The 24,438-nt window shown below is 42.3% G+C and overlaps 1 protein-coding gene across 1 annotated transcript; it reads left to right on the forward strand.

Moving 5' to 3' along the window:
* The first annotated feature begins 7,223 nt into the window (after positions 1-7,223).
* SAXO1 (stabilizer of axonemal microtubules 1) lies at positions 7,224-17,691 on the forward strand. The gene is given in 10 exon segments (XM_038125581.1): positions 7,224-7,549; positions 11,898-12,042; positions 13,207-13,276; positions 16,026-16,171; positions 16,174-16,207; positions 16,991-17,071; positions 17,074-17,153; positions 17,156-17,436; positions 17,438-17,627; positions 17,629-17,691. Coding segments are annotated over 10 exon segments (1,152 nt in total). The 5' UTR covers positions 7,224-7,487.
* Positions 17,692-24,438: the final 6,747 nt, after the last annotated feature.

A 24,438-nucleotide genomic window follows, 5' to 3' on the forward strand; every position in this document is an offset into this window, starting at 1 on the left:
CTGGCCATTGTTCAGTGATGTCCTTTAACCTGACAGTTTTTCAAGAGCATTTATTTGTATTAAGAAAAATCAGAGCAGTTAGAACTGTTGCTTGAAGAAGCTTGAATTGTTACATATTGCATTCCAGCTCAAGACAATACTACATTCTGTTTCTAGAATTATTTTTTCTGGCATTGAACTTCAGTTAAATGTGAATGCACATTTTCTGTGACAGAAACTGCAAAAGTGAAGAAATGACTGGAGCTGATACGGGATGGTGCAGAAAGAATTATTGTTTTCAGTGGAAAGCCTATGTAAATAATGCTACAATATGTGGAATTCAGCAGCTCTTGCAAATGTTTTGTGGTATCTTTCATGAAAAACAAGCTAAGTTAGCCAGAGAAACAAAGATGAGTTTTACCCTCTAGCCATAAGTTAATCCTTGCCATGGTGTATGTTTAATATAGCCAAAATGCCAGAGTTAGATACACTTAGGAATATTCTATTTTCAATACATTCAAATATTGCAGAATAAATTTGCCATTGCAAACCAATGCTGTCAAAGAATGTAAGCACAGGAAAATGCAGGTCTTTCTCTTAGAAGTAAAGCAGCAAATCCAGCTGGTGTGATCCACTGCACCACAGGTTGATGAAACTTATTGTCAAACCTTTGTATTTCCCTGTGTGCTGAAGGCTGAGTTACATTAACATGTTCAGTATGGGCAGACATGTAAGAAGAGGTAACCAGCCTGAGGTCCCTTGCTCTTACCCAGACCCACCTGTCCACTAACAAACTACAGATTGAGTCCAAGATGCCCCTCTCTAAGTGTTGCTTGCTGTTGCCATTTATTACTACATGTTGATTCCTAATCCACATCCATAACAGTGATGTGCCTGCAGTTGTCTTTAATGACCAATTACAGCAAAACGTAATTCATTTCCAAAAAAACCCAAGAAAAGTAAAATATACAAATGCTTTTAAACTGTGGCTCTCCTCTGGAAAATTTGATGTTTGTTGTATAAATTAAATTATACCATACTCCATAATGACAGCAGGTCTGGACTGGTCTGCTACAGACAATCTTAATTTCTGTGATTTCTTAGCTGAGGGGAAACTGGTGGAATTTCTCACTGCTTATATTGTATTCAAAGCACAGAGAGAGATAAGGAGACCAGTGCTCTCTGGGTTCTTGGCTTTTGCAGAGAGAGAGACAGGGATTTTTTTTTCTTTTTTCACTGGTTTTCCTTGTTAGCTATGGCAAGAAAGGTTTTTCCAGGACTTTCTGGGTCTTTTTTCTGGAGCTGTTCAGCTTCTCTCTGGTCCAGAACCCCAGGACAATTGCCCAGGGGGCTCCTGAACTTCTCTGTGGATGTTGGGCCTGAGCCCCAGAGGGACTGAGAGAGACTGAGCGAGCCAAGATGCACCCCACAGCTGGACCCTGAACTACAGAAGGACTTTCTGAATTTGCTACCTCTTCAGAGCAATGAGAGGTTTAATTGTTTAATATGATTCATTTTTTCATGCTTGTGAGTACCTTGCTTGTTAAATAAACAGTTTTTTCCAGTTTTCTCCAAGGAGATTCTTTTCCTGAACTAGTTGGGACAGAAGCTGCTGGAATTTGCTTTCTAGAGGAGATACCTTTGGGAAGTTTTGGCCCAAATCTGTCCCAAACCAGGACAGGCTTATGAGGAAAATTACACCTGAAGAAATTCAAGTTCCATTACATGAGAAAAGCCTTTCTAAGCATATTTATGAAAAAGTAATCACAATGTCATTATCGAAATAGTCCTTTCAATATGCAAGGTGCATATTTCAACATGCAAGATGTCATTCATTTGTGGCATTTGGTTAGTTTACGGCATGTGCTTGCATTCCCATTAAAGCCTGTGATGAGGTTTCATGTCTGATGGCCAATTTAGTGTAAGCCAAAAAGCAGGAATTGAGAACGTCAGATTTCAAATGTTCATGTACATTTTTATTAAAAATATTTTCATGCACTCTACTTAGCGTTAGAAGGTTTCACATGGGTGTACTTTCAGTATGTTCTGTTTGTTTTTTAAAGGGGACAAGTACCTCTGGCTAGTGAGCTATGATGAATTCACGCCCCTGCAAGTAAGTGCAGTACTGTAAGGGTGCTTTAACAGGCCAAATACACAGTGTATATTTTGCCAAATTTTTCTACAATTAATGCAAGCTGCCTAGTTATATAATCAAATTGATCACTGAAAGCAAAATCCAGGTTTTCCAAATAATGGTTCTTCCTAGTGTTATGATACCACCTTTCCCTTCTCACACACTTCATCCTTCCTCCTTAAGTCCTGGATGCCCCTCTAAGGACTTTTCATAGTCCCCTCCAATGTGTTCATATCCTTTTACTTTGTCTGTCCTTTTGTAAGGACAGACAGTGCCTTCAATGTTTCTCTCCAGCCTCCCTCTAAGCATATTTGCTCTTACTAGTTTCAGGAGTTCTTCTTCCCTGCTTACAGCCTGATTCCTTGCACGTACCTGATTCCTGCAGCGACTTTTCTAATGGGAAACTTGTAGGAACTGCATTTTAAAGTAAATGAACAAGGTATACCTTCTGAGGTCCTAGTTGTCTGTCAAAAGGGCTGAAGTCCAATCCTAATTGGACTCACAAATTATTTAAGTGCTTACATCCTGCTTCTTCAAAGCAGAAAAATCCTAGAGGAAAGCCCCATTACATTTTCTAGTGTTTCCAGAAACATCTTTGAGAGTATCCATGTGGTTTGTTAATTACATTGTGTATCAACTGTTCATAAAAAGTATTGTGTTAGTGAGAGATATTATTCTACACTCTGGAGTTAGCCTAGGGATTTGATCAGAAATGCATGTATACTGCACTAAGACAGCAGTGACTGTGTAAGAACTTCTGAGTCTAAATTTCCAGGATAATTTGAAGTTTTCTGCATAGGAATGACTGTATGGAAAGCAGTGGCAGAGATTAGGGTAATGAAAATCGAACAATTAAAATTCCCATCAGCAGTGCAATTTGGAAAGTTTTACATGTGTATGTAGGAATAAGAAAGAGTACAAGACTGTATGACCCCCATTGACACAAAGGGCAGAGAGCATGCTCTCTGACATCCCTCTGCCAGGACAGAATCATGCTGCTCAATGACAAAGTCTAGGACTTCATTACCACGCAGGATAAACGTGGATACAGGAAACCGTTCAACAGGAAATATGAATTCTTCCTAATGTATAACTTACTTAATTTAATTTTTTTTTCCTTGTCAAAATGGGTTTTTATGGCTTAGGAACATCTGTCCTTCAAAAGTAAAGTGACTGTCTTTTAACAGTTACCCAAAATTTGCATTCAATTCTCTAAGCTACATGGATTCATAGAGCAGCATGTGATCTTTCCATGATGTTTGTGTTGTCAGAATACACTGGACTTTTCCATAGCAGTTTTCCATGACAGTAAATTTGGAAGACTAAGCAATCATGAAGTTCATTTTTTAGGCACTGATGAGCACTATGCATCTACAGATACCTCTCTCTTTTGCTAAACTTTTGCCCAAAATTGCAGTGAACACTGCATGCATATAAATAGTTAAAACCTGCTCTCAACAGTTACTTATTAATTTGGAGATGACTGAACCATCTGTTTTAACATGTGGTGAATGTATGTGTTGGTGGAAGAAGTGATGTTTGGCATCCAGACTTCAGGCTTCTGATATGGCACAAAGAAAAATGTTTCTGAGATGCATGGGAATTACAGATAATCTTCCAAATGTTTCCGGTTAACATGCTTTTGTACTGTTATGGTCACAAGGGCTCCAAACTTCTCTCAAGGGAGACCTTTCTCTTACTGTGCATTCCCTATTTGTTTCAAATCTATTCACCATCTAAAAACAGAACATTTTACTTTTCATATGCTCCTTTTGCTTAGTCAATACCATAGTCAATATTGGTATGTGATATACTTTGATACTTTGCACATGGATGATCTTCTTCCCTTTGCAAGCATCTCATCTGTCATCTATTCTTCTCTAACTCAGTCAGGTAGTTGGGTCTCTGACTGAGTCTCCATAGCTTGAAAGAGAAGGTATTTACAAAAATGAATGCTCATCTTCAGTGATTTTCTTTGCAACCTAGCTGTGGGCAATCAGTTCTTGTTATTAGAGCCTGCCCCAATTCTTCACCACATTTTTTACATCCCTGTCTTGTTTTGCACAGTGTCATCATGCCGTCTAAACACAAGATTTTTATGCTGTTTTTTCAATCTGACTTTTCACAGAAATTAGAGGTGGTACATGAAGTAGATTATATCATTAAGGAGATGTTGCTTTTCCCTGTGAGGGTTCATTTTAGCAAGGGAGAACTAAATTCTCCTGAATTACAGTTCAGCCATTTATGGGCTGCAGTTTCTTCTCTCAAGCAATGGTACTATGTCATCCTTGACCTCTGTGGACAGTAATTATCAGTAGTAAGCCATATAGCAAATATCCTGAATTCTGGTTCTGAGCTGTGACTCCAGGGTGTCCTCCCTGGCTTAAACAAATATTTAATGTAAGCTGATAAATTATTCATGAGTTTCATCCCTACTTCTGTTTAGATAAATGAAGAAGACCCATATTCTTTTTACCCTCAAAGGGTCTGCTATTCTTCCATAATTCTTAGTAAACCTCCCCATCCTTACATACTTGTTTTATCTTATTAGCAGTATTGGTGAGACTAACTTGATAGACCTCAGTCAAGAAAAAGTGTAATTTGGAAAATCGGAAGACAGTGAAAATCAGAAAAATTAACAAAAAAATTCTAACCCTATAGCTAAGCAAGCAAGCATAGCAGATGCCAAAACACAGGTATCATTAGTTTTTAGAAAAAAGGGGATGATTTGACAACTGCAACATCAAAATGCTTACACAGCAATTTTAACTGTTTAGCACTGACATTAATATGATTACTTGCTGCAGTCACAAAATAGTGCCTTCAGTTCTGAAGAATCATGTAGTTATTTTTTAAATATTTATCACGCCAGAAGGAGTAGTAAAGTGTAGCAAACCTCTAAGTCTAGCAATGTTCCACTCCTTGTTGTTAAGAGTCTTCCTCTTTTTCTCCCATTATTTTCCAGTAAAAAGTATTTTCAGGCATGTCTGTGGGTGCAGAAATAATGTTTTCATACTATCATATATTGGTGCTGAATTATCACTGATGGTCCTCACTCCTGGTGAGTATTACAATGAAATCTGAGGGCATATATCATAATTTGGGGAAAATTCGACAAAATTCACTCTGAAACTCCCCAAAGAAAGCAGGATTATGCACAAAAGGAAGGGAGAAATACTTGAGGTGTAAAACCAATTGTGTTGCCAGATCATGCTGAAAACTTCATTGAGCAAAGACCATGGCAGTCTGGGGTTACTGCCATCTGCAGGCAATCCTGGCCTTTTTTCCATCGTGGGCTACTGAGAGGTTCCCTAGCATTCAAAAGGCCAGGAATGTCTGCAAGGGGACAAATGTAGGTTCTGGCAGCTGTTCCCTGCCTGCTCCTGTGGGGTGTTCCAAGACGTACCTGCCCTGCACACCCTCATCCTGTTGATCTACAGGACCCCTCACCCTCCCGGTAACTCCAAACCCCATCCTTCCAAATCCTATGCATACAGCCAAGCTGTAATGGAATATCAACTGAGGTATTAGTGAAGTGCCATTAATTTGCTCCTCATCAGCCATTTCTTCTTTGCAAAATGCTACTGCTGGCACTGGCTGTCCCATATGCAGGTACATGATGAGCTAGGTAGCATAGCTATTTTCCCTGCCTAGGTCACAGTGCAGTTTTACCATAAAAAGCTGACAGAAGGGCTTCCTCAACACACTCCAGAATCAAGCTGAAGACTGGCCTGCTGCATCATGGACCTTAGGAGAGTAGGAGGACTAAAGCAATGGGAAGCTAGCAGATTTGGAGCAGAAAGAATAGTCAGATCATTTTCCCTTGGAGAAATGACGAATAATTCCAAAAAATGCTGGAAGATCACAAGTGTGGCCAGAAAGTTTCAGTGCTGTATTGGAAGGTTTTTTAAAAAAATCCATTCCAAAAAGGTCACATGGACTAGCAAGAGTGAGCACATTCATTGTTTATACATCTTCCTGTTTGCCTCTCCTTCAGCTATATGAAAGTGGAAATTGTATAAAATTCTTAAGGAAGTGACTCATCTTTTTTTTCCCCCTGAGATTTGCACTCCGAAGTGTTTTCTTCTAGTGCTCTAATTGTCAGGGATTACCTATGTTCTGTCTTGTTCCCTGTAAGGACTTCCTTTTTCAAGTCCTGACTCAAAACTCCTTTGAGACAAAAATGAATCCACAAGGACTCCTCCTGATTTATGATTTCACAGAAGGAATTTTGATGCAAGTGAGAAAACTGGCTTCTCAAAAAGACGGTGAGCTTTATTTAAGCCCTCTGTGGCCTTCTTTGCCTATTGTGCTGCTTCGGAAAAAGATTCAGTATGAGGAGGTATAGCCTTAAATGTAGACTAGAGATCATCTGTACAAATCTAGGCAGTCACCTGCTGATCCTAAATTGCCTATGTTTTTATATTTAATTTAACAGGAACTGTATTAAGTATAGAATTATTTTCAAATTAATAATTCATCTCTAACTAAATGTCACACTGGAAGACGTATGTTCATTAGGGAATACTGATTTTGCCAGGAATGATGTATGAGGCATAAAACCAGAGGTCTCCTTCTCTCACTGTAATTCCTGTGGGCTGGCTCCTGAAGTCCTTAATCAGTAAATCACACTCACTGTAGAGTGTTTGACTCAAAGCAGAAAGGGACATAAACTTCTACAGCTCTGGGAAGAAACCTGAGGGTGGGATCCCAAGCCTCTTTTTGACAGCATGAGCATTGCCCACCCTGTTCTAGCCTGGTCCCAGTGTGTGGAAAGAAGGAAGTCACCAATGATAGACAATCCATGATGGCATTTTAGCTTGATTAGTATTACTCAAAAAATCAGTTTATTCCCACTGTACTCATTTTTGCAGATGTAATGGAGATGTCTTGCACTACCCAGACTGAGCTGCTTTCAGAGACATCATAGAATCATAGAATGGCTTGGGTTGGAAGGCAATTTAAAGATCATTTAGTTCCACCTCTGGTGCCATGGGCAGGGATGCCTTTCACCAGACCAGACTGCTCAAAGGTCCCTCCAGCCTGGCCTTGAACATTCCTAGGGATGGGGCATCTACAACTTTTTTGGGAAACCTGTACCAATGCCTCACTCCCCTCAACAGTAAAGAATTTCTTCCTAATCTAAAATGAGTCTCTTTCAGTTTGAAGCCATTCTCCCTTGTCCTGCCACTACATGCTCTTGTTTAAAAGTCTCTCTACATCTTTCTTCTAGGCTCACTTCAGTGGCTGGAAGTCACAATTATGTCACCCTGAAGCTTCTCTTCTCCAGGCTGAACAACCCCATTTCTCTCAGCCTTTCCTCACAGGAGAGCTGCTCCATCCCTCTGATCATCTTATTGACTCTCCTGTGGATATGCTCCATCAGTTCCATGTCCTTCCTGTGCTGGGACCCCAGAGCTGGATGCAGCCCTGCAGGTGGGGTCTCACCAGAGCAGAGCAGAGGGGCAGAATTCCCTCCCTGGGCCTGCTGGCCACGCTGCTTTGGATGCAGCCCAGGACATGTTTGGCTTTCTGGTCTGTGAGAGCACATTGCTGGGTCATGTCCAGCCTCTCACGCACCAGCACCCCCAAGTCCTTCTCCCCAGCACAGCCTGTGCTGGTGCTGGGGGTTGCCCCGACCCAGGTGCAGCACCTTGCACTTGGTCTTGGTAAACACTGAGGTTCCCACCAGCCCAATTCTTGAGCTTGTCCAGGTCCCTCTGAATGGCATCCTGTCCTTCGTATGTCAGCCACATCACTCATCTTGGTGTCACTTGCAAATTTGCTGAGAGCGCACTTGATCCCTTTGACTATGCCATTAAAAATGATATTAAATAATACCATTCGCAATACAGAGTGCTGAGGAACTGTACTTGTCACTCTTACATTGCTGGGCTGTTTATTTTTCTCAGCTATGTTATTCCTCAGTCTTGATGTTTAGAAGTCCTCATACTTACACTGTGCTCATTACCCTGACAGAATTCAGTTCTGAGGCTTTTCCCTGTCCCCCAGAGAATGATATTCCAAGTATTTGTCCACAGAAGGAACTCATGAATTCATAAGTAGGAATTTGATCCTTTAAAATGGATCTGAGAGATTCCCTTTTCTTCAAACGGTGGCTGTTGCCTGATCTTGATGTTTACTTCCTGTGTCATCTGAGGCACAATCTTGAGTAATACCACTGTTGTCTTTGCTGAATCAAAGTAGAGACCTAAGAGAAGACAATGGCTATTGAAGTCTTACCAGCTAACATCAACCATTTGTCCTCAGAGAATCCTTTAGGCTGGAAAAACTCCAGGAACATCAAGTCCAGCAATTAACTTAGCCAGGTCTACCAGTAAAGCCTATTCCTAAGTGCCACATCTACATGGCTTTTAAATACCTCCAGGAGTGGGGAATTCCACCATTCCCATGGGCAGCATATTCCAGTCTTTTACAACCCTTTCTGTAGAGAAATTCTTCTTAATGCCCATTCTAAACCTCCACTGGTGCAACTTGAGGCCATTTCTTGTCATCCTCTCAAGGAGAAAAGACTCACCCCCAGCTGGCCACACCCTCCTTGCAGGAAGTTATAGAGAGTGAGTAACCCTTGAGCCTTCCCTTCTGCAGTGTAAACAACCCCAGCTCCCTGAACAACCTCTCACAGGACTTGTCCTTCAGACTTTTCACCAGCTCCATTGTCCTTCTCTGGACACACTCCAGCAATTCAGTGTCTTTCCTGAAGTGAGTGACAGGCCCAAAAGTGAACACAGTGCAGCCTCACCTGTGATGAGCACAGGGCAATGATCCCTTCCCTGCTCCTGCTGGCCACACTATTGCTGGTACAGGCCAGGATGCTTTTGGCCTTCTTGGCCACCTAGGCACACGCTGGCTCGTGTTCAGCCAATGTTGACCTGCATCCATGAGTTCTTTGCCTCAAGCACATTTCAAGACACTCCGCCCCCAGCCTGCAGCACTGCCTGGGGCTGTTGTAACATGTCGTTACATGGACATGTTGTAACATGTCCATCTGGATCCCCAGAGGACAGTGCTGCACCTCCTACTTTGAAGGAGCCCATGCTCACGGCACTCATGGGCTGAATTACGGCAAAACAACGCCATGTGATTAATTAAAAAGTTTTATTCATGGTAGGAATGATCTAAATCTTATGATAAGTTGAAAGATCTGTGGCAGCAATGATTTAAACTTTTCTGGACAGCCACAGATTAAACTTTTCTGAACAGCACATGACAATGGTGATTTTTGAACAGCCTGCAGCAGCAGTGATTCAAACTTTTAAGCAGAGGAAGAAAGGAAGAAGGAGAGTTAGGAAAATAGAGGTAGATAAAACAGAACTGTGTTACTACCCAGGGCTCCAGTACTGCCTCTTGTCTCCTTTCTCTGGATGGCAGGTGCATGGATGATGGATGCACACCCTCACCTCTCTCGGTTGCAGTATTTATAGACTAGTTCTTGCATGTGCATCTTGTTATTCTCAAACTTTTCAGAAGGGGTTGGATGGTCTCATAGTTTTCAAATTTGTTCTTAAAAAGTTACCCAAGATAAGGAAGCTGGTCCCATAGAAGCACTATGCTACCTCTGTAAGACCCTCTTTTCTAACCACATCTTGTCTAGTTGGCATGATAACATTCCTTTTCTCTTCTGTCAAATGTTTGAGACATTAGCTCTTTCAGGTTTTCAGTCTCTCACATGGTTGAAGGGCAGGACTTGGCATTTGGACTTGTTGAACCTCATGCCATTGGCCTTAGCCTATAGATCTTGCCTGTCCAGATGCCTCTGCAGACCTTTTTGACCCTCTGGCAGATCAACACTCCTGCCCATCTTGGTGTCACCTGAAAACTGAGTGAGGGTGCATGCAATTCCCTTGTTCACATAATGGATAAAGATACCAAACAGGACTGACCCCAGTACTGAGCCCTGGGGAGCACCACTGGTGGCTGGGCCCCAGCTGGATCTAACTTCATTCACCAACACCCAGCCATCCAAGCAGTTCTTTAAGTTCTTCTTGGACAGGTGCAGACAGCACCAGTCCAAGCTAGGAGCATCCAGTTTCTCAGGAGAAGGCTTTGGGAGATGGTGTCAAAGGCGTTACAAAAGTCCGGGTAGATGCATCCACAGCCTTTCCTTCATCGACTCACCAGGTCACATTGTCATAGAAAATAATCATGTTGGCCAAGCAGGACCTGGGACCTGCATTTCACAAACCCAGGCTGACTGGGCTTCATCTTCTGGTAGTCTTGCACTTGCCTTATAATGACATTCCAGATTATCTGCTTCATGACTCTCCTGACACTGAGGTCAGGCTAACAGGCCTATAGCTCCCCATATCCTACTTCCAGCCTTTCTTATAGATGGGGGTAATATTTGCTAACCTCTAGTCTTTTGTGACCTCCTTGGTTAGCCAGGGCAGCTTGTAAATAACGGAGAGTGGCTTAGTAATGACTTCTTTCAGCTCTCGCAGTACCCATTCTGGTGGAGAAGTCTACTGAATCCATCCCCTTCTTATACCTACTTCCAGAAAACACTTCATCACTCTGGTAAAATATTGCCTACCTGTGATCGGTTTCTTGTCTCTGGTACATATTGACTGTTTCAAACATGGAACCGGGCAGTGACTGGCTTGGAAAAGACCCTCTCCATTACTGGGCTCTCCCTACTGCTGAAGATGCTGAATGTCTGCTGTGTTCCAGCTTGTCTTTTCTTGACCCTTGTTTAAAACTACATTTGCTTTAGATTGCTGAAAACACCATGCTAAGTGGCTGGAACATGTGTGACATCTACATAAGGACTCCTTGACGTTCTTAGTTATTTTTACTTCTGAATTTCTGTTTTTACCACTATACCTAATACTTTGCAACGTGAATTCTCTCTTCTTCTTCTTTACACAGACTTTTGAGAGCCTTGCATATTTTGCTAAAATGTATCACTAATACAGTGTATTCAGAGGCTCAGGCCCCTGCCCACTCAGCTTCACTCCAGAAGCAAAGTGCAATATTAATATATAATAGCTCCTATACTGACTGCTTCTCCTGGCTGACTGCCAATGGTCTAAACAGATCTGCACACCAGTGGAGAAATACTTCTGACGTAAGAAAGTGAATTTGCTTGTGCCAGGCAGCAAACTCTCTGCCCTGTACCAAAGGATTTGGACAGTGAAATAGGTTCAGGATGTTGAATGTTGGATGGTCAAGTTTTCTCAGTCTTCTTGTGGTTCTGCAAGGTTGTCCTAGAGTTAAGTAACACTACCCCAGTATCTTACATAGCTCTTTTAAAGCAATAGCTGAGAAAAAAACTGACTATCTGGCCATGCTGATGTTTCTTTGCCCAATTGGTGTTTTGCTGTAAAACTGTTCTGATGTTACCTCCCCAACCTGGGCTGAACAGGTGTACAGCATGTTGTCTGGGAAGGCTCTTGTTGCCTCTCCTTTGTTTCCTATACACAGTAGATAGCCTGCTATAATTATTGGTCTTTAAAAGGAGCTATGTCTTCTGGTGTAATTCCACTGTAGAGCAGAGATAGCTCTGTGTAAAGCCATTACCCTTGCTGGGTGGAAAGAAGGGGAAACCTGGCCTGGCTGGGTTATCAAGATCTGCCTCTGTTCCTTTTGCACTGTCCATGTTTTAAAATGCAAAAGGCTTGTGTATTTCACTAACTGCTTGTATCATATCCAAACTTTCTTAGCTGGTGGAGGTAAGGGGAAGTATTAATTTCTTTGTGTGTCCAGAAAAAGGAACATATTTTTTTCTGGAACAAAAAAGAAATAATGAAATTATTCTTCACAGGAGAGATTACATAGCTCATGAAGTGTGGCCACAGAAACCTAAACCATCTGAAAAGCATGTCAAGAGACATGAGAATATGGATTTGACCTCCACGTACTTACCTCCTCCTACACTATGTCTCAAGTATCTTCATGTCTCTCGTGGAGTATGAGGAGACATATCCTCAGGACCAAGATGGATATAAGAACCACTTACAAAGGTTAGCTGCCCTTGCAGCTTTGTTCAGGACTTCACAGATAACTTCACTTTTTAAGAAGACAGATCAAAACATTGTGCAGTTTTTATTCCTTCTCTATATGTATGCTAACATTCTGTGCAGGAATCATGCAGACAGAAATAGGTAGTTGGCAATACAGCACTGCATTAATGGTAACATTGACATCTCTCTGAATTCACCTCCTTTCCATACCTAACAGGCCGACAAGAATCCTAGGTAGAAGCAGGGCCATGGGAATTCCTGTATGTTGATCCAACAACAGCATCTTTGGGATGTACTGAACATATTCCTGGTAGTTCATAGCTGATCCACACATTCAGTGCAAGAGGCATGTCTAAAATATACAGAATTTCCTAGGTCTGAGCAGTTCATGAGGCATGAGACCGTTTCTGTGTTTGCTGTGGAGTTATTCTGTGAATGTACAAGAGGTGTATACAAGAAATATAGACATAATGCACTCCAGCTCTACTGCTGGTAAGCTGTGAGGTGAGCTGTGCATCTAAATATGCCCTTGTTTCTCAGTTGCACTAACTTGGTGGCTTGTCTTTGTGGGAGCTTTTCTCCCTCCTCTGCAGCAGCACAAATTGTCTTCCCCAAGCTCTGGGAGAAAACAGTTACAGCAACCCTACTAAGTGTGGTAGGAAGTCATGAGTAGAAAGTCAGAGGATTTAACCTCCCCTCTGCTCACCTTTCAGCTAGCTAACATGGATAAGCAGATAAATAGCTTTGTGTGTTTCTGTATTTCATTTTATTATGCTGTGCAAATGTAATAGCTTATGACTGGTGCTTGTTACTGCAGATTTGTCCCAATGTACACAGACAATATTTTTCTTGGAAGTGAAAATGATGAAAGTTGGGGAATAAAAGGCATGTGAATGCATCATTAAAACTACCTGGCAGAAATGATTGAAAGTTTTACTTTATTCTAACTGCTGCATGCTTGCAGCTGCATGTTTGCAACAGCATAAACTGCAGTTTGTACCTCAAACACACAGGAAATGTCCATTTAGAATGACTTGAGTTGTGAAGACTATGATCCACCGGTGCAGAATATCCATATCTACACACTTTTCAACACTTTCTTTTGCATAGGCAATGTCACCAGATGGTATTCATTGGAAAAACTTTGGTGAAACCAATAAAAGAAGCTGCTATGTGCAAGGTGTGGATCTGTCCTTCTGTGTTTAGATGTCCTTAACTTCTCCATATCTGAAACATATGTATATTTTGGTCTTTTTTCAGTGTTTAGGTCAGCACCTTAAGTGTAACTCCAGAGCTCTAATAAAAGGTATCATAACCACATTTGGTTATAATTTACAGTATTTTTCCAAACACTACAAATGGAAATCTTTGTCGAAGCCCACTCAAAGATCGAGTTGCATACTGAATAAATTCTCTTAAAGGCCCAGATTCAACAAAATTTGCTAGTTTTCATTGCACTATTCTCTAAGCATTGCTAGGTTTTAGTGATCCCTACTGCCATGGTTTAACCCCAGGCAGCAGCCAAGCCCCAGGCAACCACTCACTCATTCCCCTCCAGCAGGATCAGGGAGAGAATCAGAAGGGTAAAAGCTGGAAAACTTGTGGGTTGAGATAAAGATAGTTTAACAGGGAAAGCAAAAGCAGTGCACAAAAGCAAAGCAAACTCAGGAATTAATTTACTGCTTCCTATGGGCAGGTAGGTGTTCAGCCATCTCCAGGAGAACAGAGCTCCATCACAGGCGACAACGATTTGGGAAGACAAACTCCATCACTCCAAATGCCTGTTGATAATCTCCTTCCCCCCACTTTATGTACTGAGCATGGTGCCATATGGTCTGGAATGTCCCTTTGGTCAGTTTGGGTCACCTCTCCTGTCTCCTCCCAACCTCCCAAGCACCCCCACCTTCCTTGCCAGCGTGGAGTACAAAAAAGCAGAAAAGGTCTTGGCTGTGTGTAAGCCTTGCTCACCAATAACATAAATACCTGTGTATTATCAACTCTTGTGTTCAGCACAAATCCAATACACAGTACTATACCAGCCACTGTGAAGAAAGTTACCTCCACCTCAGCCAAAACCAGCACACCTACCCAAGTGTTTGGAACATTGTATTCAATTAATTATCATAACTAAAATATTGGAACAGCATCTAAAATAGTGCTGCTTTGGTATTAAGTTATCTTTCCTACTGTATTATCATGTTCTTTCCCACTGAACACATCATATACGAAACGACACTGTAGGGTTAAGTTGTTGCTATTGCTTATCACAGTTCATGTCAGATGACTTTGCAACTTAAAATTTCAAAATTCTCATCTCCTCCAGGCTACACATGTAGCTGTTTCTGCCTATCTTCAGATATGTAATCTAATTTAAATTAAGTCTTGCTTGGTTATAGAGACATGTGCCTAACCCTCCAACAACATATGGTTCATATCTTGCATTCCCTCCTGTACCTCCTAATGTTTTCAAGATTCTACTACATGGGAAACTATTAATATCTATGGTTTAGAATTAGAGTTACAATAAAACTGTAACATATTTTGAAGGAATAGTAGCACTGCTGGCTTACACTAAGTAAAATAAATTCATAACGCCTATGAGGTCTCCAAACATGTAGAGCTTATAAATTTAAAAAATTGAAGACAGATGGACTTGCTTATCATATTTTGAATATTTTGCAAGAGCTGTGGTTACATCCAAAAAGCACAGAGTGTTCTCCAACAAAGATGATGGGGAACCTGAAAAGTTTTTTGGTAACTCTTGGTTGGCAGCTGAAATGTGAGATCTCTGAACAAACCTCCTCTTAGAGGTGGTCTGAATCTCATTAGCTTCTCACTTTTAAACACTTTATTAATGCATTTCCTGTAAAAACACATCTGTGTATGTTCCTGGTGTCGGAGTCTCCCTCAGGTCAGGGTGAGCCCAAAAGGTGGAAAAGTCTCTGCTCCAACCCGTGCCTTCAAAGAAAGACTCAGTAGTCCTCAATCGTCCGGTCTCAAGGTTATTTATCGTGTGTTATCTAAAAGATTTTCTTCCTGAGCTGCTGCAGTCCGTTCAGCAGGTCAGCCAAAGGCACACTCCCTGCCCACGAGGCCGCTGTTATCTTTTATACTAAAAACTATGTGTACTGTATTTACAATTCTGTTCCAATACTATCACCTATGTTAGACAGTCAGCTTCTATTCTAAACCAATCTAAAAGTGCCACCATCACCCAAATCATGGAGGCTAGGAAGAAGAAGGAAGAAAGACAAGGCATGCCCTTATTCCTCCATCTTGGAGCCTCAGACCCCCATGTACAAAATCCAAACCCCCCTGTACAGCACTCAAAAACTCTTTCCTCCACTTTGTGATTATCTCTACTATGCTACATAAACTTTTGTGGCTTGTAATTCTTCATACAGAGTTGGTAATTTGCTCCATGGGCTAAGATCAAAACCCCACGTGTCTTCGGCTGCATGCCAGGGTCTCAGAGCCCCCTGCCAGTGGCTCGGGCCATCCAGGACACCCAGAGGGATGTCCTGGGTTCCGACATCCTGGTTCACCCTCTTTCTCCAGGAAAATTATGTACCCTAGGCATAGGCACACGGTCAGCATCTCACCAGTGTGCTGGTGCCTGGACATCTACTTCCCAAGGAAAACAGGAGTGCCAAATTCTGATCAAATTGAAGAATTCAAATATCCTAATACAAATACCCTAATTGCATCATTTACGCTATAGTACTTTGACATCTAGAATTCCTTCCTGTGCAGAGTCAGCTGGAAGCTTATTTGCCTCATGACTCTTAGTGTGGTTTGAAAGGAAGGAAAATTATAAAAAAGAAAACAAAAAAAACACCCCTTGGGTTAGATCCAAGACTATTTCATTTCAACTTCCTACCAGAAACCATAATGGTCTCCAGGGAAAGTTGCACAAAATTACTAGTAAGGGGAGCAGGTCAGACCAAACAATAGGTTTGTCCCATCAAAAGAGAAATTTTACCACAGAACCATTGTTCAGAATGACAGTTTTTACAAGGGACTGGTTGCCACTCAAAGCTGTAAACCTCTGAATCTGGGCCAGAAAAGCAAGGCTCCCCCTTTGAGTACATAACCAATTACAGAATGATTTATGGATGGGCAGAGTCCAATAAGATGAAGTTTAACAAGTCTAAGTGCCAAGTCCTGCATTTTGGCCACAATAACCCCCTGCAGCACTCCAGGCTGGGGACGGTGTGCCTGGACAGTGCCCAGGCAGAAAGGGACCTGGGGGTCCTGGTGACAGCCAGCTGAACATGAGCCAGCAGTGAGCCCTGGTGGGCAAGAGGGCCAGCGGCATCCTGGCCTGTATCAGGAATTGTGTGGCCAGCAGGAGCAGGGACGTCATTCTTCCTTTGTATTTGGCATTGGTGAGGCCACACCTTGAGTGCGGTGTCCAGTTCTGGCCCCTCAGTTTGGGAAGGACGTTGAGATGCTTGAGCGTGTCCAAAGGAGAGCAACGAGGCTGGTGAGGGCTTGGAACACAAGTCCTGTGAGAGATGACTGAGGGAGATGGGGTGGGTCAGCCTGGAGACTCAGGGGTGACCTTATAACTCTCTACAAGCTCCTGAAAGGTGGTTGTCAGGTGGGAGTTGGTCTCTTTCTCCAGGCAGCAACTGACAGAACAAGAGGACACAGTCTCAAGCTGCGACAAAGGAAATATAAGTTGGATATTAGGAAAATCTTTTTATGGAAAGAGTGGTAAAGTACTGGAATGGTCTGCCCAGGGAAGTGGTGGAGTCACCATCCCTGGATGTGTTTAAAAAAAAGGCTAGATATGGCACTTGGTGCCATGGTGTAGTTAAGGTGTTAGGGTGTGGGCTGGACTTGATGATCTTCAAGGTCCCTTCCAACCTAGTGATTCTGTGATTCTGTGATGTGCCACCTCCTCTGGTGAAACACTATGTCCATAAAATTCAGAAATACAAGGTCAATTATGTTTCATTTGATGGCCTCACTACAACAACTTTTCTTACTGGGGTGGGGCCGGTCAGCCAACCAAGCTTCCAAAACCATACAAGACAAAGCCAGTCCCTGTCTTCCTTTCTCCACTACAACTGAATTTCAGGAAAAACACAAAGCTTGACTACAGCCTCCTGTATTCACCAGAAAACTTGATATATATCTTCCTCCTCTGGAGAAAATGGACCTTCACACCACTACTTGGACACATTGGAAGCACCCAAATGAGAAGCCAGCCAAGACGTGTCAATCTTTGGCCCAGCTTAATAAAATTACTGAGCCATTTAATAGCTCTTCTAAAGTGAAGGAAGACTATAAGCCTTGACTGTGAAATAGACTAAAACCTATCACTCATGCTCCAGACTTTCCCAGCAAAACAAATAGATTTCTTGGCAACATTTTGGACCCATCATGGGTCCATTCTCTCACAGTTATGTAAACCTGTCTGGTCAGGCCCAAAGCATCACACTCTCCTAGATGCTAAAACAACCTACACTGCCAGTTACACACCAAAGGGCTTTGTTAGATGCCTGGCCCCTTACAAAGACCCATCCCAGTTACATCTTTGAGAAAACTGATGCTGACAGCTTGATTTTGTTTAGTACCTTCTTTTAAACCAGTTACTGGTTTCATATTTGGAGAACTCCTAAAATAAGCTTAATTCCCTGGCACTGACTTTTTCTGGTTAATTTATACAAGTGAAGAACATAAAATCCAGGAAAAAGACATTGATTTTTGTTTCTCTGTATTTTTTTTAGTTTTTCCCACCTAACTCTTGCTTATTAATTGAGAGATGTCCTCCTTCTGAGACAGTAATAGAAAGATCTCTTAGTAATAAACTTAATTATTGGTGTAAAGGGGGTTCAGCTATGTCCATAAAACAGAAGTAAAACAGGTGAATTGCATGATGTGAAGTCACATGTAAAAGTCATTCCTGGATAACAAAGTCTGAGATCTGGCCTTTTTCAGTATTCCCATCAAAGACATATAAAAAAGGTACAATTACTGTATAAATATTATTGAATATTGCGCTTTCATAAATCGTGTCACTGTGCCGTCCAGAACTAGGCTATCAGATGGGAGGTTTTTGGGCCTAAGATGCCACCTTAGGCTGACACCTTGTAAGAGAAGTCTTTCACTAAAAGCTCTTCACTTCAGGGTTCTGGATGGGTACCAGAAACATCAAAGAGTTGAAATTGTCACATGTTGCTACAGCTCAGCCAGCAGCTAGAGTTGCATTATGTTTTGAATAAGGCCTTTATTAAAGCTTCTGACCCTAACTGCTCATTTCTTTGTCCAAAGTGGTTTCTGTAGGCTTATGAGTGTTCTATTAGCCCTATGAAACTTCCTGACTTCTTAAGCACATTCTGCTTTCTTAAATCCTCCTCTCCCTTACTCCTGGCAGCTCTGGCTGTTTCCTGAGTATTTAGCTCAAGTGCTAGCTAAAGTTGTTGCATGCTTGATGATTCTTGTGGGTCCCTTCCAACTCAGAGTATTATATTTATATATGATTCTATGATTCTGTGAAAGGCTTGTGTCTGACCATAAAGCAGCATTTAAATAGGAAGATAATTTTCTGTGTAAAGGTATTTTAAAACTTTGGAAAAGCTTTGAAACCTGTTGGGATAGAAATTCTTCCTAATTGCTGGCAAGTTAAAGCCAAACACATTCCATCTGCAAACAGGAATGCTTAACCCTGAGGGTGGGAAGCCACTGGAACAATACCTTAGAGGCACAGTGGTTCTGCTTCACTTGAAGTCCTTGAATCAGTCCTAGAGGCCTTTTCTAAACATATGTCCTAGTTCAACAAAAAATTACGTTCCTTACAACAGGAAAAACTAGGCAAATCTCTACAGATTACACTGTAAAAAAGGGCCAAACTATGCAGTCATTGATGACTTCACATAGCCTTCAGAAATTCAGTAATCTGTAAAATAATCACTCACCTGTGGTGAGGTATTGACCTAGAGTATGTTTGGCCTTTTTTTTTTTCAGCTCCTCCTATTTCACCAGCCAGTCTTTTTGAATCTTCATTTCTTTAATATTGAATTTCTACCAGAAAGTACTTTTTCTTCCCCATCTCTTTTTCACTAGTTGTTTTGCTGATTTTATTTACCAACCTGTAATTCTGCCAATTCTGAAATAGAATTTATATGAAAAAAACAGCTGAGGCTTGTGACTGCAGAAAAGATTGTTCTTTTATGCATAAGAACTCTCCAACTGTTCTTTCAGCTCTTTGATATGTGACTGGCAGGGAACACAGAGCAAGAAGAGTCTAGTGTTTAAATTTATCTTTATTACAGGTTTGTGTGGATCTTTTTTGCTCGGTGGAAGTTAGTCTTATCAAGCTGAATAGCAATGCAATATGCCACTTAGCACTAGTAATTGCTGGATTTGAACATTAACGATGGGAACCTTGATTTTCCATGCAGTGGACCAGCTCACATCAGCATCAAGCAGATCTGACTGGTTTAAATCCAACACTTCCAGAGCATGAGACACAGACTTGTTTTTTCTTTTTTTTTTTTTTTTTTGTACCCCTATGTGTTAAAAACTTACTAAAACCAATATATGATAACACTACAGAAAAAAAAGTGATTTCTGTTTTGTGACTTAAGGTGCGGTTCCACAGAAGTTAAGGCTGATTAAAGCTGCTGCAGTTTCACAATTTGTTCTCCTACAGCTGCATGCTTTCCCATTGTCTCTCTTTTGATAATAACATTAATGCTGTCTGACTGCATGATGGGCTAAATCAGAAGGCTTACCCGGCTGGGTGAAAATCAGTATTTTAGTAAGATCAAAACCCATTTATTTAATTTCCCTGAATGAGTACCTGACACAGACATGCAGTTATCAACTTAGGTGCAGATGGTCAGTGAAGAATCACACAGATCTGGTAGTCCAGATGTGACTTGGCAGTCCTCCCTTTGCTCAGTAGTGCATTTAAAGTAAAGCAACATTTTCTGTGTCTAAAGTTTAACTTTGTTTGAATTAGGCAGTGTCATTAGAAAATCAGCATAAGAGAAATACAGAACATTATATCATTATACTTTGGGATAGAACTGAGATGTTTAACACAGAAATAAAGTTGGGCTGCTCTACAGTACACAGAATTTGGTTACTGTTTTCATGCAGAATGAGGTCATGGATAAAGATAAGAAGTTAATTTTACTTGATGTTCATGCCAATTAAATTTAATTTTTTCTTAGAGTCATCACATTCTCAGAAAGAGGGAAGTACAAGACATCATGAGAAAGAGCTTAAAATGTCACTGAACTGCACTACAGGCTTGTGTAATTGCTTTTGAAGTTACATAGTGGAGGAGGAGGAGGAGAATGAAACGACCTGCATGCATGGCAGCACCAGGTGCTAGTGCTAGATAAGCAAGCACTTGTTCAGAAACCTCTCAGGTGCTCTGTAGAGATCTTACCTGTTTTATGGGAGAGTAGGGAGCAAAAAAAGACTACCTGCCTTTGGCCCAACTTCTAGTCATAAGAGCAGCCTCGAGGAGATGATGGATGTCAACTGGACCCAACCCATAGGGAAGTGTGTTGCTTTCATGGGGCCAAAGTAAGAAACAGCCCAAGAAACTTCCCATGCTGGTATGGCAAACTGATTATCATGTGCTGCTGGAGCTCCAGGTGAGTACTGATGACATCCCAATAAGGCAGCTGTGGATAGTCAAGAGCCACCTCAGGGTCTTGGGATAACTGGTCAAGGGATCTGGAGCACAAGCTGTTTTCTCTTCTGTCCTGCCAGTTGCGGGGAATGATGGGAAAAACCCAGGAAAATCCCACAGAGGAACACATGGCTTGAAGACTGGAGGAAGTGGTGGAAGTGGTGGAATGAAGTGGCGGAAGGAAGGAAGTGGCGGAAGAAAGGAAGGAAGGAAGGCTTGCTTTCCTTTGGTTTGGATTGGGTTAGAGAACACCTAGGCAAATCTGACATCCACAAATCCATGGGTCCTAACAAGATGCATCCAGAAACACTGAGAGATCTAGCAGACACCATAGCTGGGTTGCTTATGGTCATGTTTGAAGCATCATGAAGGATCAGGAGGGGTGCCTGAGGAGTGGAAAAAAGCAAATGTCACCCCAGTCTTCACAAAGGGCAAGAAGGAGGACTCAGGGGACTACCAGTCAGTCCACCTCACCTCAATCCCTGAAAAGGTGATGGAGTACCTCATTCTGGAGGCTGTCTCTATCTGCATGGATGACAAGAAGGAGATCAGGATGGAGTCAGCATGGATTCAGCAAAGGAACATCTGGCATGGCCAATCTGATTGCTTTCCACAGTGAAACAACTGCCTGGATAGATGGATGAAGGGAGAGCAGGGGATATTGTCCTACCTGGACTTTCAACAGCAGTCTTATAGGCAAACTCAGGAAGGGAACAGCCTGGATGAGGGGACAGAGAGGTGAACTGAGAACTGTCTGAATGGCAGATCCCAGAGGATTGTTATGAGTGGCACAGGGTCTGGTTGGAGGCCTGTCACAAGAGGTGACGCCCCAGATTCCAGAGTGGGCCTGGTATTGTTTAACTTCTCCATCAGTGCTTGGATGAAGGGGCAGGTGCCTCCTCAGCAAGTTCACTGATGACACAGAGCTGGGAGCAGTGGCCGATACCCCAGAGGGCCATGCTGCCCTTCAGAGGGTGGAGAGAGGGGCAGAGAAGAACTGTCTGAAATTCAACGACGGCAAATGCAGCGTCCTGCACTTGGGGAGGAAGAACCCCGGGCACCAGCACAGGCTGCGGTCTGATCTGCTGGAAAGCAGCTCTGAGGAGAAGAACCTGGGGTTCCTGGTGGACAGCAAGCTCTCCATGAGCCAGCAGTGTGTCCTGGTGGCCAAGAAGGCCAATGGTGTCCTGGGGTGCATTGGGAAGAGCATTGCCAGCAGGCTGGGGGAGGTGATCCTGCCCCTCTACTCGGCCCTGGTGAGGCACATCTGGAGTGCTGTGTCCAGTTCTGGGCTCCTCAGGACCAGAGAGACACAGAGCTGCTGGAGAGGGCCCAGCACAGGGTGACAAAGATGATGGGGGGACAGGAGCATCTCTCTCGAGAGGAAAGGCTGAGGGAGCTGGGCCTGCTCAGCCTCGAGCAGAGATGACTGAGAGGGGACCTCATCAACGTCTGTGAGTATCTGAAGGGAGGGTGTCAGTGGATGGATCCAGGCTCTGCTCAGCGGTGCCAAGCAACAGGACAAAAAGCAGAAGGCACAAAGTGACACACAGGAAGCTCCACCAGAACATGAGGAAGAGATTATTTACTGTGCAGTGACCAAGCACTGGAACAGATTGAACAACAGAAGGATTGTAGGGTTGTGGAGTCTCCCTCCCTGGGGATATTCCAGAACTGTCTGGACACAATCCTGTGCCATGTGCTCTGGGATGACCTTGCTTAAGCAGGGAGGTTAGACCAGATGATCCCCTGTGGTCTCTACCAACCTGACCTGTCCTGTGGTTCTGTGACCTTGCACTCATGATGCAGCACAATACAATGCTTCTCACTCAGTTAACAAATGGGTGGAAAGAAGGAAACAGCTGTAGTCAACATACTACTTTTGAAGAATGTATAATGGCATCAATACCTGAACACTGGCTGGAGTACAAAGCCTACTATCAAAAACTGCTTCAAAGATGAAAATGAAAGGATGAAACAAAGGGACTTTGTCCTTAGCAGAGCTGAAAAAGGCATTCAGGGTACTTACACCATGAAGCATGCAAAAAAGAACAAGGAGGATTGTGCCAAGTAATAATGGATGAAAAGCATGACTGTCTTAGTCAGTTACTACACTGTGGCTGTTGTCAATGACAAATGTCACCTAGGCACAGGAACAGTTTCATGTATGTACACTGTAGAGGCTGCTTGGAGGGATAGCTTCTACCCACATCCCTGAAAATACACCAGATTTGTAGGTACTAGCACCACTGATCTCTGGGCAAAATCTGTTTGGCAAGACTTAAGCACAAAAGCTGAATTAAGGAGACATGTGCAAATTAAATTTTAGAAGTGTAGCAGCTTAATAGAAGGTTATGAATGTTTTCATAGCCAGGACGAAGGTAGCACTACAGTTCCTCCCTGGGAAAAAGCTGAGCAAAATTATTTAATTTGTCTGTTCTCAGTGAGAAACAAAATGAAACAACTCCAGAAGTTACCTGTAATAATGGGGGACATAAATAATAATTCAGTTTTGACTTGTAGTATATCAGCCTTTCAACCACTTGTGTCTGCAAGGATTACCAATCCTGGTGCCTTACATCTGCAGGAGGCATTTCCTCTGGAGGTTTGCAGTTGGTAATAGTTGAGAGGTAAAAGAAATCATTAAATTATGTACTTATGGTCTAGAAATATGAACCAGTAGCAAATTTTTGAAAACTTTACCACAAATTCTAAAAAGGACTTCACCCAAAACTACAGATGACTAAGGAGAGTAAATTGTCAGCACCTCAAGTGTTTCAGGACTTGAAAGATAAGTGGTATACCTCAGCAAGAACTGAGTTTGTTCATATCACAGAGGGAAGCAATATAGATCTTGGGCATGGTATTCAGGTGACAGGAAGCAGCTGAATTTAATGTGTGAAAAAGCAAACCTTTTCTTTGAAAGACAAAAAGAAAAGATCTTTCCTGAGAACCGGATATGATCTCCCTGAGGGATCTGTATTATCTCAGCTGGAAAGAAGCATTTAGGCAGAGAATTGAGTTTATTGGGATGGGAAACTTCCATAATGAATATTCTGAACAGAGTTCACTTTTGGCTGATCCTTCTAAAAATCAGTCTTCTCTCTTCTGTAGTAATATGTCTCTGCCTTCTTTCCTCTTTGGAAGCAGTGGTTTGATGACTTGTGCTCCCCTTCTGGTCTTTTGGGGAAATACTGCTTCGGGGCAATATGATTTTCACTTCTCTATGTGGTTGCATGTCTGTCCCACAGAGGTTTTTGGCTGCATTCAGAAGAGAAAGAATAGAGTAGCTCTAAAAATGGCAATGCCGTGTTCATCTCTGCATTCCCTGTTTCCACTGGCTCACTGGTTCTGTGCTTGCCGGTGTGAACTGTCCCCAGATTGGTGAGAGGGCTCATGTGGCACTGCCTAACACCATTACAGAGGCTCAAGCATACTGCTTTGCTGGGCAACCAGGCCCCTGCTCTGCTTTGCTCTCTGCTTAAAAAAAAAAAAAAAAAAAAAAAAAAAAAAAAAAAAAAAAAGTGCCTGTGAGATCCTCTCTGCACAGCTGGATTTGATTTTCTGTTATTTGTATGTAGTGGGTTAACAGTGAGATTTTTCTTTTTTTGGTAATAAAATCACTAGGTTGTATGCCATTACTTGAAAACTGACTCCATGAGCATTTCAGAAGGTGAAGTGTT

Source organism: Motacilla alba, chromosome Z (genome assembly GCF_015832195.1).
Source record: "Motacilla alba alba isolate MOTALB_02 chromosome Z, Motacilla_alba_V1.0_pri, whole genome shotgun sequence".
Classification (NCBI taxonomy): domain Eukaryota; kingdom Metazoa; phylum Chordata; class Aves; order Passeriformes; family Motacillidae; genus Motacilla; species Motacilla alba.